The sequence below is a fragment of the Tachysurus fulvidraco genome, chromosome 8 (genome assembly GCF_022655615.1).
Source record: "Tachysurus fulvidraco isolate hzauxx_2018 chromosome 8, HZAU_PFXX_2.0, whole genome shotgun sequence".
NCBI lineage: Eukaryota > Metazoa > Chordata > Actinopteri > Siluriformes > Bagridae > Tachysurus > Tachysurus fulvidraco.
In genome coordinates, this window is record NC_062525.1 from 19,153,715 (window position 1) to 19,165,682 (window position 11,968).

The 11,968-nt window shown below is 36.7% G+C and overlaps 1 protein-coding gene across 2 annotated transcripts; it reads left to right on the forward strand.

The window, feature by feature from the left end:
* Window positions 1-932: 932 nt before the first annotated feature.
* hlfb (HLF transcription factor, PAR bZIP family member b) lies at window positions 933-6,472 on the forward strand. 2 transcript variants are annotated; one of them, XM_027140658.2, is made up of 5 exons: window positions 933-1,143; window positions 1,274-1,673; window positions 1,882-2,187; window positions 3,739-3,953; window positions 4,896-6,472. In XM_027140658.2, the coding sequence occupies exons 2-5, from the start codon at window positions 1,541-1,543 to the stop codon at window positions 5,109-5,111; spliced, it is 870 nt and encodes a 289-aa protein (XP_026996459.2). In that variant the 5' UTR covers window positions 933-1,143; window positions 1,274-1,540; the 3' UTR covers window positions 5,112-6,472. The 2 variants fall into 2 exon arrangements, with proteins under 2 accessions (XP_026996459.2, XP_047673707.1); XM_047817751.1 differs by having other exon boundaries at window positions 933-1,673.
* Window positions 6,473-11,968: the final 5,496 nt, after the last annotated feature.

Sequence of the window (11,968 nt, forward strand, 5' to 3'; positions counted from 1 at the left end):
TTTGAGGACAACATTCTCCTCAGCAATACAACATTTATCAGACTGTATATTTATAATCACACCCTCCGGTGTCACCCATATGAGGATGAGGTTTCCCTTTATTTCTGGTTCCTCGCAAGGTTTCTTCCTTTACCATCTAAGGGAGTTTTTCCTCACCTCAGTCACCTGAGTCACCTCAGACTTGCTTATCGGGGATAAATACATACTCATTTAAATAGATCTAAAATGAATCTTTATATTATTCTTTATAATAATTTTGTTTTATGTTTATGTTCTGTATAGCTGCTTTGAGACAATATCCATTGTTAAAAGCGATATACAAATAAAATTGAATTGAAGTGAATTAAATATCATTTAGATTAATTAAATGTGATAGAAAAACATAAAAAGGTTAAAAACCACTTTAGTTTCAGGATCAGACATTGTAAATATTTCACTAGATTAGTGTCTTGGGTTATAGACACCTCTGGAACTCAACTCCACCCTGCATTGCTCAGTTAAAATTAACACAATTTGTAAGGTTTCCCGTCTAACCAGTTGCCTGCTCAATAAAACAACAGGAACAACAACAACAACACAACCTGCTGAGCTCGATAGTGATGAGCACAGCTCTCAGTTTGCACATGTTGCTCCATGTGGCTGGTCGTGTTTCACACAAACACAGTGGCTTCTCTTCACGACCTACTTTCACATTTACTGCTTTAGCAACCGGTTGTCAAGGAAACCAAAGATCAAAATATTACACAAGATGCATACACGTCCGTATAAAAGTCTGCCCACAAACCGAAATCTCAATTAGCGTTGTTTGTTTGTTTGAGACTTGGGCAGAAAACGAGACTGAGGCTGATTTAAAGCTACAACTTCTCCTCAGCGGCGCGTGAGTTTCAACGTGACTAGTGAGGGGCAGTCGCACGGGCGCGCGCGCTCTAATTGGACAAAAGTAGGTCAAGACGTTTGTATCACGTGATCTGCTGCTCCCAGCACGCGCCCCGAGCGTGCCAGCGGTTTGAGCGATGGACGCGTGTTGTCCTAAACACGCTTGAAAATCATCGAAGCCTGTGTGCATTGATGTGCAAAACCTGATTAGTGGAAAAGTGGTTGCGGGACGGATAGATGAGCTTCAGATTTTTCTTATAAACGCTGGTTAGTTGCTCAAAAAATACGTCTTAGCTTTATGCATCTAGTATTGTGAATTAAAAACAACACCTAAACTACAGCTGGAATGATTTGTCACATTTGTTCCTGATTTGTGTGTGCATGACTTTCCATGCAGCTGGAGAGTCGGTCCAGCCTCTCGAGCTTTGACGTCACGCGCCTGAGTGTTCACACATGGAAGTGATCATTACAGTCCACTCAACAGTTTAAGGTCGCAGAGCCCGGAGCTTCCAGCAGCAGGCTGTCTGTCTGTCTGTTTTACTGTCTATTTATCTAACAATCCGTCGTGTTTATTCTCGCAACACTTTCGACTCGACTCGTGCATTTTACATAGAGGATCGTGCATCGTTTTTCTGTTTGTTTGTTTGTTTTCTTGTTTTTTTTTATGCCTGCACGGAATACGATTGACATGTCCAGACCTCTGACCATGAACCCAACTTTTCTACCTCCTCCAACTTACGGAGTGCTCAAATCTCTTCTCGAATATCCAATGAAACTACCACTGCACCGCGAAGAAGGTAAAACAATTATCTCATTATTCACAAGTGCTATAATAATGTGTGTGTGTGTGTGTGTGTGAGAGAGAGAGAAACTGTTATGGAGAGATAAAGATTTTTTGACATGCATTCAAAATTGCATATGTATATACTGTCAACCGACTAATTACAGCACCATGAAATGGAAAAAGCAGTCAAACTCAGGTTTCTTCACTGATTTAAATTGCAGTATATGACAAGGAGAAAAAGTTGGACGAAGAGAGAAATGTGCCGCAGTCTGCCTTCCTGGGCCCGGTACTTTGGGATAAGACCTTGCCTTATGATGGCGATAATTTTCAGTTGGAGTACATGGACCTTGATGAGTTTCTGTCTGAAAATGGCATTCCGTCCAGTCCGCCACAACATGAGCAAAGCCAATGTCCTCAGCATCAGCAGCAGTCCTCGGTCTCCGTCATGGACCTCAGTAACAGAGTCAGCACCTCCATCCACACGAGCATGGTCCCTCAGCCCTGTCTCCAGAGTCCCACACGAACAGGTACAATCACAAGCATATGCTGCCAGTTATTATACACCATGTCAGAATGAACCCAATTAATAAGTATAATTGACCTATAATGAATGGGCATGTCATTAGGATTAGTTTAAAGCTACCTTGCATTGTCCACTTCTCTGAATAAGGAATGGCTGTCAGCAATATGCAGTCATTTCCTCATATCATTTAACAATCCACTAGTGTATGGCTGAACCACAGACACATTTCCAAAAACAAAAAGCATGAAAAATGTAAGATGATCTGATTAGATGTCAGATTTTAGAGTCTAAACATAGCCATAGAAAGTAAACATGTATGTGAAGTTTATAACATGCATTAGAGTACATAAACTAGATGTATTTCTTATTAAGTGTTTTACATATTTTTGTTAACGTTCAACAAGGATCCAAAGTAAAGATTGAATCTGCAGTGAAGGTTAAAGAGGGAAAATCAGTTAAGATTAGGGGTAAAGAACAGAAACGTGCCTTATACTAACTACGTCTGCATGTAAGTTAAAACTGAAACGACTCGGTGTCATTTGTAGTATTCGCTCTAGACACAGGCAGCTCCAGTGAGCACCTGCAGTGCACGCTGATGTTTCTGTCAGTCAGCGTGTGTGAAAACGTGACAAGCCAATTGCCTTAACATGTGACAGCTGCAAGTGGACGACATGCTCTTCAATGCAAGCGCTTAAATCACTTCTATTCCAGCCTTTATTCTTTAAAGATGACTGACTCTGTTTTCTACTATTTAAACAGGCTTGGTTTTTGTTAACATTTCAAAACTGTATTTTGTTTTGCAGTGCTTCCTTACATTCATTTAGATAATAATGATAGCTTGTTAAACATCTACAACCATAATAATCGACAGTACAGATTCTGCTATGCTTTCCAATCCACCATATTTATTAAAGCAACTTTTTCTTGGCATGTTTTTTTGTTTTTGTTTCCTTGAAAACCCGCTCATAATGTAGTTCTTGTGGGTGTACAGGGTGTGTATGACTCCAGTTACACCAGTCATCTTTGTGTACAGACTGGCTGACTTTTAATTCTACATATCCTTTACACTGTAAATGATTTTCACTCTCTTTGGGTCAGATTAGACTTTTTGCCTTAAAGGTTATGTATGTAAGTAACCAATATCAGTACAGTGACCAGGCCTGAGAACGTGTGCATATACAGTTTTTGCATAAGTAATTTAAGATGCATGATCCATGTGTGTTATGAAGAACAACTGATAATTAAATACTAATTTGTAGTATTTTCTTGGTTGGTGAACAGATGCTGTAATTGACATTACATTGCAATTGATAGCTGTTCCTTAAGTTGATAGTGATTCTGCTTTTCACTAGATGTATGCTACATGCATGTACTGTGTTGCCACTTAGTGGAGTAGTGCTGACACTACAAGCTCACCCCAGAATATGTGCAGTTCCATTTTAAAAAGTAATTTTAGATACTATCTATATATCTCAGGATCTCTGTATTTTGATGCATGTTGTTTAGACATACATTTCCTCTCATTTGATATTACATTTATTCATTTTATCTGCAGTGTTGCCTTCATCACGTAACACTCCCAGCCCAGTCGACCCAGAGACCATCCAAGTGCTGATGAGCTATGAGCCTGACCCATCAGACCTGGCGCTGTCTAGTGTGCCAGGCCAGGAAGCGTTCGACCCTCGTAAGTGCAGGTTCTCTGATGAAGAGCTAAAACCTAAGCCAGTCATCAAAAAGGCACGCAAAGTCTTCATTCCTGAAGACATTAAGGTAACTCTATAGCTACACTTCATTGGTGCAGTGTGTATGTGTGCTCTTACCCCTATTCTCACTGACACTTCCCATGTCATTTGCATCTTTTGCTAAGAGGCTTATGCCCAGTAGTTCATTCATTCATCCTTGGGTGGCCAAACCCATGTGATCCTACTTTTCATAGAGCACACTAGTTCTTCTAGGGTTCGGATTAAAGGATTTGCCATTTTAATTTGTCCAAATAAAAGCGAATCTATGCAAGGATTTGCAGAGTAATAAATTGCTCCAAGCTGATTTCACAGTCATGACTCCACATAAATAAATAAATAAATAAATAAATAAATAAACCAGATGGATAATTCTTTAAGCAAACAGATGGATAATTCTTTAATACCCACTGTCTCATTAAAACCTAAACCTAAAAGTAGTATTGGATTGTACTTGAACACTGTGTGCTTTGGAGACAACCAATTTAGCATTATTGTGCTTACAGCTTGCAGATTGTGTGAAAGAGGATAGCAAAACATTCATACTAGACTTCAGTGATATAAAGTATGCTGATATCCCTAATCTAGAAGAAGTGTAAAACAAAATGATCACACACAAAGACCGTAAGACCACAGAGAGCTTAAAACCCCTTTGACTTAAAACAGTAATTAATCTGCTAATTGTGTTATGGTAAAAATTGCAGCAGCAGCAAAATATCTTAAGCATTACAATTCAATTGGAAAAGCGCATGCAGCATAAAATATGGGTTCATTTGTCAGACTGAAATTACATTAATGTTTGTGTTTTTGCTTGTTTAATGATAAAAATAATAAGAATTTAATGTAGGCCTGGTTATATTCTGTTCAAAATGTCCTAGTATAAACAAAGCAAATGTCCACTGAGATCATTTCATATGTTAGTCATCTTAACTGGAAGGCTAACATCTCATTTCTTTCACATAAATTTGTGTAGGATGATAAATACTGGGCACGACGCAGAAAGAACAACATGGCTGCCAAGCGGTCACGGGACGCTCGGCGCCTCAAGGAGAACCAGATTGCCATCCGGGCCGGTTTCCTGGAGAAGGAGAACTCAGCTCTCCGGCAGGAAGTGGCTGATCTTCGGAAGGAGCTTGGGCGCTGTAAGAATATTCTATCAAAGTATGAAGCTCAGCATGGCCCTCTGTGAGGCCTACAGGCTCAGCTAACAGGAAGTACAGTGGAACGGTGAAAAGCCCTTTCAACATTAAAACGTGTCGACCATCACCTCTGTCTGTTCTTGGCACTTTAGAAGTCTGTGTTAGTGTGAGGTCATGTTTCAGTGTCATTTTATTAGCCATTTTTTTGTTTTATGCTACTAGGGATGGTTCTTTCTTATTCATATATTCTGTATATGTTTTAGGAATGTTATAGCACTTAATTATACAAAAAATATTTTTTTTGGTTCATCATAGTTTATATTAATTACGTAAATTTTGCAGGCTTTAATTTTAGTTCAGTCAGCCCTCCAGTGTTAGATTCGGGCAAAATTTACATTTTGGCCTCACACTAGCTATCAGTGTCTCTGCAATGGCCTGCTGTTTTAACACAGACACACACACACAGAGAGATATATATATAGAGAGAGTAAATTAAAGAAAAAAAATCTGTAAAAGGAGTATTTGAGTAAGCTTTTTTTAACATGACAGTTTTCTATTAAACTATTTGACTGTGTATACTGTTATATGATTGTTACACACCATTTCTTCTATCCCAGTTTATTTCTGCTTGGGTTTTGTGTTCATATATAGCCTTCATCCATCGGACATCAGCATGTTTTGGAATCCGTAGACGATATTTTGATCTTTTTAATCAAATACATTAAATCTTATGTCTTCAATACTCACCTTTTTTTCTTTTTTTCTTTGTAAGAATTTATGATGAGATGAATTAGAACACTATACCTGTGGCAATAATATTTTTGGCTTCTGTACTGAACATGAATGGAGGGGGACATTTTGTTTATTGAAATAAAGGTAAATGACACTGCCAAGTTTTATTAGCACTGGTCATTTCACAGAGAATGGCAGTGTGTTTGAAACTTGATTAATAATAATAGTTTAAAAAAAAAAAGACTCTCGCTTGCCTTTTGGAACCAGGCTGTGGTCAGAATGTAAATGTGAGGTGATTTTCTGTCTATGAATAAACAATCAGTTTTTATTCCTGACCAAAAGAAAGGAAATATCTATGTTAGGTTATAATAAGGTTCAATGTCTGAAATGTTTTACAAAGCTTTTTTTTGTTTGTTTGTTTGTTTTTGTACAGTATTTTCCTATGGATCTCTAAAGATGTGTTTTAAAGGGTATTTGACTACATGGTAAAAAGAGCTTTTAAATATTTTAAAATGCTGTAGCTTGCTGGAATTCTGCATGGGCATTAGTGAAGTATAATCCAATCCGTTTATCTAATGCATTCAAGTTATTTCTGAATTTAACACCCAATTGTTATCTCCTAGTCATTTTGAATATATTTTTTATGCATCACTGAAAGGTGAACAAGGTCTTTTTTTTTCTCCTTCTCTTTTCTGCTGTTTGTACGGTTTGGATCCACACAGTCTGAAGTGTTTCTTGCTAGTGGAATGATTTCTTTTGAAAGATGGATATTACTATGTGTTTGCTATACTGGTGAAAGCATTGAATGTTGACTGTGAAAAGATCTTATGACACAAAATTTAATTATAGCATGTTTATTTTTAGTAGAGTATTTATTGGCTTTAAAAATATTTTTATTGTTGGTTTATTGTCTTTTTTTTTTCTTTCTTTTATCTGTTTTCTTGCCCACAATCATGATTAAAATAAATTCTTAATAAAGCAATTTGTGGCCTAATTTTTGTTTAAATAGACAAGTCAATACCAATCATTTAAGCTATTTGTTTTAGTAAAATGTAAATAAAAAGCATATTTATTATAATTATTCATTCATTGTCTACCGCTTATCCGAACTTCTCGGGTCACGGGGAGCCTGTGCCTATCTCGGGTGTCATCGGGCATCGAGGCAGGATACACCCTGGACGGAGTGCCAACCCATCACAGGGCACACATACTCATTCACTCACACACTCACACACTATGGACAATTTTCCAGAGATGCCAATCAACCTACCATGCATGTCTTTGGACTAGGGGAGGAAACCGGAGTACCCGGAGGAAACCCCCGAGGCACGGGGAGAACATGCAAACTCCACACACACAAGGCGGAGGCAGGAATCGAACCCCCAACCCTGGAGGTGTGAGGCGAATGTGCTAACCACTAAGCCACCGTGCCCCCCATTATTATTATTATTATTATTATTATTATTATTATTATTATTATTATTATTATTATTATTATTATCATTATTATTATTATTATTATTATTATTAGTAGTAGTAGTAGTAACACCTTTATTAAACCTTTTGTTAAACATGCTACAGTTATTATGGTTTTATTACTCATAATAATAAACAATGAAACAGTATTTTTAATATTTTTTTCTTATGTATTGTAAATTGATGGCAAGAGATGAGACATTTAAGTGTTTGAGAGATGAAATAATGTAAATGAAGTTTTTGTAAAGGATTTAGCAAATCCTTCACACTACATCTGTACAACATTTCTGGGTTTGGGGTCTTCCTGTAACAAACCACTAGAGAGCATCCTTTCTTAAAAAATAAACTTGTAGAGATTTCAAATGTCACATTCTCATGTTAAAATGATCCAAATCCCTACCCACTCACTGTTCTTTTCAAATCTGTAATAATTTCAAGAGTATATAATTTATCTTTAATGCCTTTGATCAGCAAGGAGCTCTGTCCCAAATTGAAATAGATACTTCTGATTAATAAACACTTCTAATAAGCTGACAAACCATTTATTTAAAAAAATAAATAATTTGTGATATAATAGAAAGTTTTGAGCTGTTTTATGCAGTGTTGCCAGGATAGTTTACACTGGTCAGAGCTGCTTTTGTGTAATGCCTATTGTGTAATGTCTTGTATTTTTTGTTTGCACTGTCTTTTGTCCTGCACTGTCTTTTTGTCTTGATCTCTTTGCAGCAGGTTGTACAGGTGCACTTTATGTGGCTAGGACTACTTACTTAAGTCCTTAGCTCTGTCTTTGTTCTATGTACAGTAGCACTACGATCCTGGAGAAACGTTGTCTCATTTCACTGTGCACTGCAACAGCTATAAATGGTTAAAATGACAAATATAATGTTCTTGACACTTGACTTCTTCGTTAATGTTACTGTATTTCAATATTTTTTTTTTAAAGTCAGAAAGAATTGGTTCTTCATAGGTTCTTTCAAAGGTCACACTTTCAATGGTCTTTTTGTAGGGTTCGACTATCATAAATCTGCTGCCTCAGGAAACCTTTGTGTTGTCACAGCGTGGAACCCATTATAAATACACTTTACAGTGTATACTTTCGGGTGAAATTAAATCTGTAATATCCTCTCTTAAATTCTTTCTTTTTCTCTCTCTCATCGTTTCCATGTTAATGGTTCTTGTTCTTGTCCACTATCACATCAGTGATCTAATGATGTGACCAAAGCAGCTATCATGTATGTTTATTTGTGTAGCCATCCTCTGGGAGTGGCTTTGATAACCATTTAACCCACACTAACACAGTTGACATACTGCAGGGATTTCTGTAGCATTTATCAAATAGACATGAGGTTATATAAAGCCATTTGCAAATGCAGAGGTAGCAGATGGGATCTGCTGTTAATCCCATGCTGATCCAGGTCTGTTTGTGGATCTGCTTGGAAAAAAACAACATCAGAATCCACCAGCCAGCTCAACACTGCTGGCCTCCACTATCATTGGATAGCTGTGTACTATCATTTATTAGCTGTGTACCTTATTCTTAAACATGCTACATACATACAGTCTAGATCTATAGACTCATTTTCATGTTGGATGTTAGCTGCTGGCTTTTACTAACAAGTTACTTAAGTTATATATTTCATCATGTCTGTTTGAATAGAGATAAATTGGGACGGTATAAAATGTTCCAATTTTTCACTGGTCATTGACTATGAACCACAAAATAGCCAAAGAAAGGAATTATAACAGAGTTCACTTCTGTTTTTCCAATTTCCTTGCATCTGACCAAACATATTTATTTTCATTTTTGCTCATGTTATGGTGCAAATATAATAGAACATGGACGAAATCTAATCTGTTTACATTATTTGTCAGAGTTATAAAAGAGCTCTCTCTTTTAAATATGCAAAGTGAGTTCAAACTTCTACTAATATTCAAAATCTCCAACCTAAAAGATTTCTTCTCCTAGATTTATTTATTATTTATACATATTATATGTATAGATGGCAGCACTGTGCAGGTCCTCAGCCATGTCTTCTCTTTAGCATTTTTCTCAGATGATCTCAGTCTCTGGGCCCAGTAGCTACAGTATGCTGACACCATTTGTAGAATCTGTAAGCATTCTTGTTGTGCGTCCTGGATTATAGATGTTCCTAGAAAAGAGAAAAGGTTAACATTTGACACGGCTGTTTAAAGGATGGTGATGTAAATGTTCAAGTATAATTTGAGCTAATATCTAACTCTGGTTAAATTGTATGATATAGTTTAGTGACATGTGCAGATTAACAGTGAGAGAACACTTAAAAAGGTAAGCAACAAGACATATGATGAAGCAGTATATGTGTGGGTAGGTGGGAGGCAGTTTATTCATTGGTTACTTAAATAGTTATTTATTCATAATAAAAACCCCATTATCCTGGACAATGATGTGGTGGATCAGGAGGCTACCCTGGATTTACTGGGTGCAAAACAAGGCCATACCCTGGGTGGGACACCACAACATCACTGTTAATCAGATAGTCATGCACTCATTCACATCTTGGAGCAAGTGTTTAAGAGGTTGTAGGAAACCAATGCTGACAGAGCGATCATTGGTCTGAGCCTCCAACACCCCAATTCACTCAATTGATTATCCCTAATTAGTGCTCTCCATTGAATTCATAAGGATTGTAAATTATGAGATATTTTATTACATATTTACTTTGTTAAAGTTATGCTCTCAAACCTTCCAGGATAACAGAGGTCCACATTTGTACCAAGAAAGCATTTCCAACACCATCAACATGCACTGTTGACCCAATCAGGAAGGGTCCATGGACTCTTGTCACTGCTTGTGCCAAATTCTGTTCCTCTATCAGCACGATGCTGAAGAAATCTTGACCATGTTGTAGCTGTCGCTGCCTTTTTGAGAGTACACAAGGTGGTATATTCTAGGATATGATGTTGAGTTTCAGTCTGCTTTCTCTGTTTGTAATTTTGTTTGCCCACCATTCCTCTTTGACCCCACCGATGTACAAGCGAAGGACTGCTAGACAATGGTAACTTTTTTGTATTATTCTCATTAAACATATGTCATATAATTCAGTAAAGTGTGCTTCAATAGGCATCATCAAACACGTTTTAAAACAATAACAGTTTAAGTTGGCCAATACACCTGTATTGATTAAAATAAAGGGCCCAAATGTGCATGACAGTGTCCTGGTGCACACAGCAAGTTCCATAAAGGAACTGCTAATGTGGAACAACTAAACTGATCTTCAAGCAGCCCTGATTTAAACCTTACTGAACACCGGCTGCATGCCAAGCCTTCTCACTTGACATCAGTAACCAACCTCACTAAAGTGCTTGTGGCTGAATGCACACAAATCCCTACAGTCAATTTGCAAAATCCAATGGAAAGCCTTCTCTGAACTGTAGAGGCTCTTAGGGGAGGAAATAGAAAACAGTTCCATATTAATGCCTATGATTTTCAAATGAGATTTTTAAAAAGCACATTGGAATGTGATGGTCATGGCTCACATACTGTACCTTTAGCTATGTAGTGTATGTTTTTCCTTTTATGGCAGAAAAAAAAATTCAGAAATGGACCCACGAGGAATAATGTCCAGTTATTACAGTAACCATCATATGTAGATCAAATGAATGTATTTAGGAATCAAAATATTATGACTGTGATTTTCAAAATCTGGTCAAACAGATAGAAACATGACCAAAAATGCACATTAGAAGCTTTAGAAGACAATACGTAATCATAGTTAGTTGTCATAGTCATTGTCAAATATTTCCATCTTGCCAGCTTTATTGTGTAATATAACTATAACTTGAAGCATGATATGTCTTAAAAGTTAAATAATAATGACAATAGATAATAGATAGATAATAATCTTTTTTTATGTGTGTGAAACTGCAAAAAAGGACGTAGACTAGAGAGCTTTTGTCTTGGATATCTGTCAATTTGAGGTATAAAAAAACTGCATCAATTATATTCGTATATGCTTGGAAATATAAAGATTTCTAAGATGTGTATGAGAATAACCACATTAGATTTAAAGACAATGGTAGCATTTCTGACCAAATCTTTATGAACACCATGTAGTATCATAAAAATCCCTATAAAATTTGAAGTGTGTGTTCATAACTTGCTTGCAAAAAAGGTCTGAAAAGAAAATGGATCAAGAGTGATAAATGTTGTAGTTAAATAGCAATTGTAAAATCATAAAGAAAAAGTGTGTGTGTGTGTGTGTGTGTGTGTGTGTGTGTGTGTGTGTGTGTGTGTGTGTGTGTGTGTGTGTGTGTGTGTGTGTGTGTGTTTAATGAGAGTCTGGGAGCTGACGCAACAGTGATGTGATGCAGCTAGAGATAATCTTCCTGCTTCTAATGGCTCTTCCATCATAATGGCAAGCAAATGCTGTCAAATCACAAGTCAAACATCATCCATTTTTTAAAGCATGTATTTCATGTGTTCTCTAAAACAGCCACATTCTCAGTAACAAGAATAAGAAGTGTAAAAAAAGGGTACCTGATGAGTGAAAATGATAGGTACCTGAAAAAAACTTAAAATAAATAAATAAATAAATAAAATTTCTATACACTACATTAAAGCTTTAATGTTCTGGACACCATATTAATGTTGATTGCAGAATGAATGCAATGCATGTCTAATCTTTTCTATTCTTTTCTAATGTAATCTATTTCCCGTGAA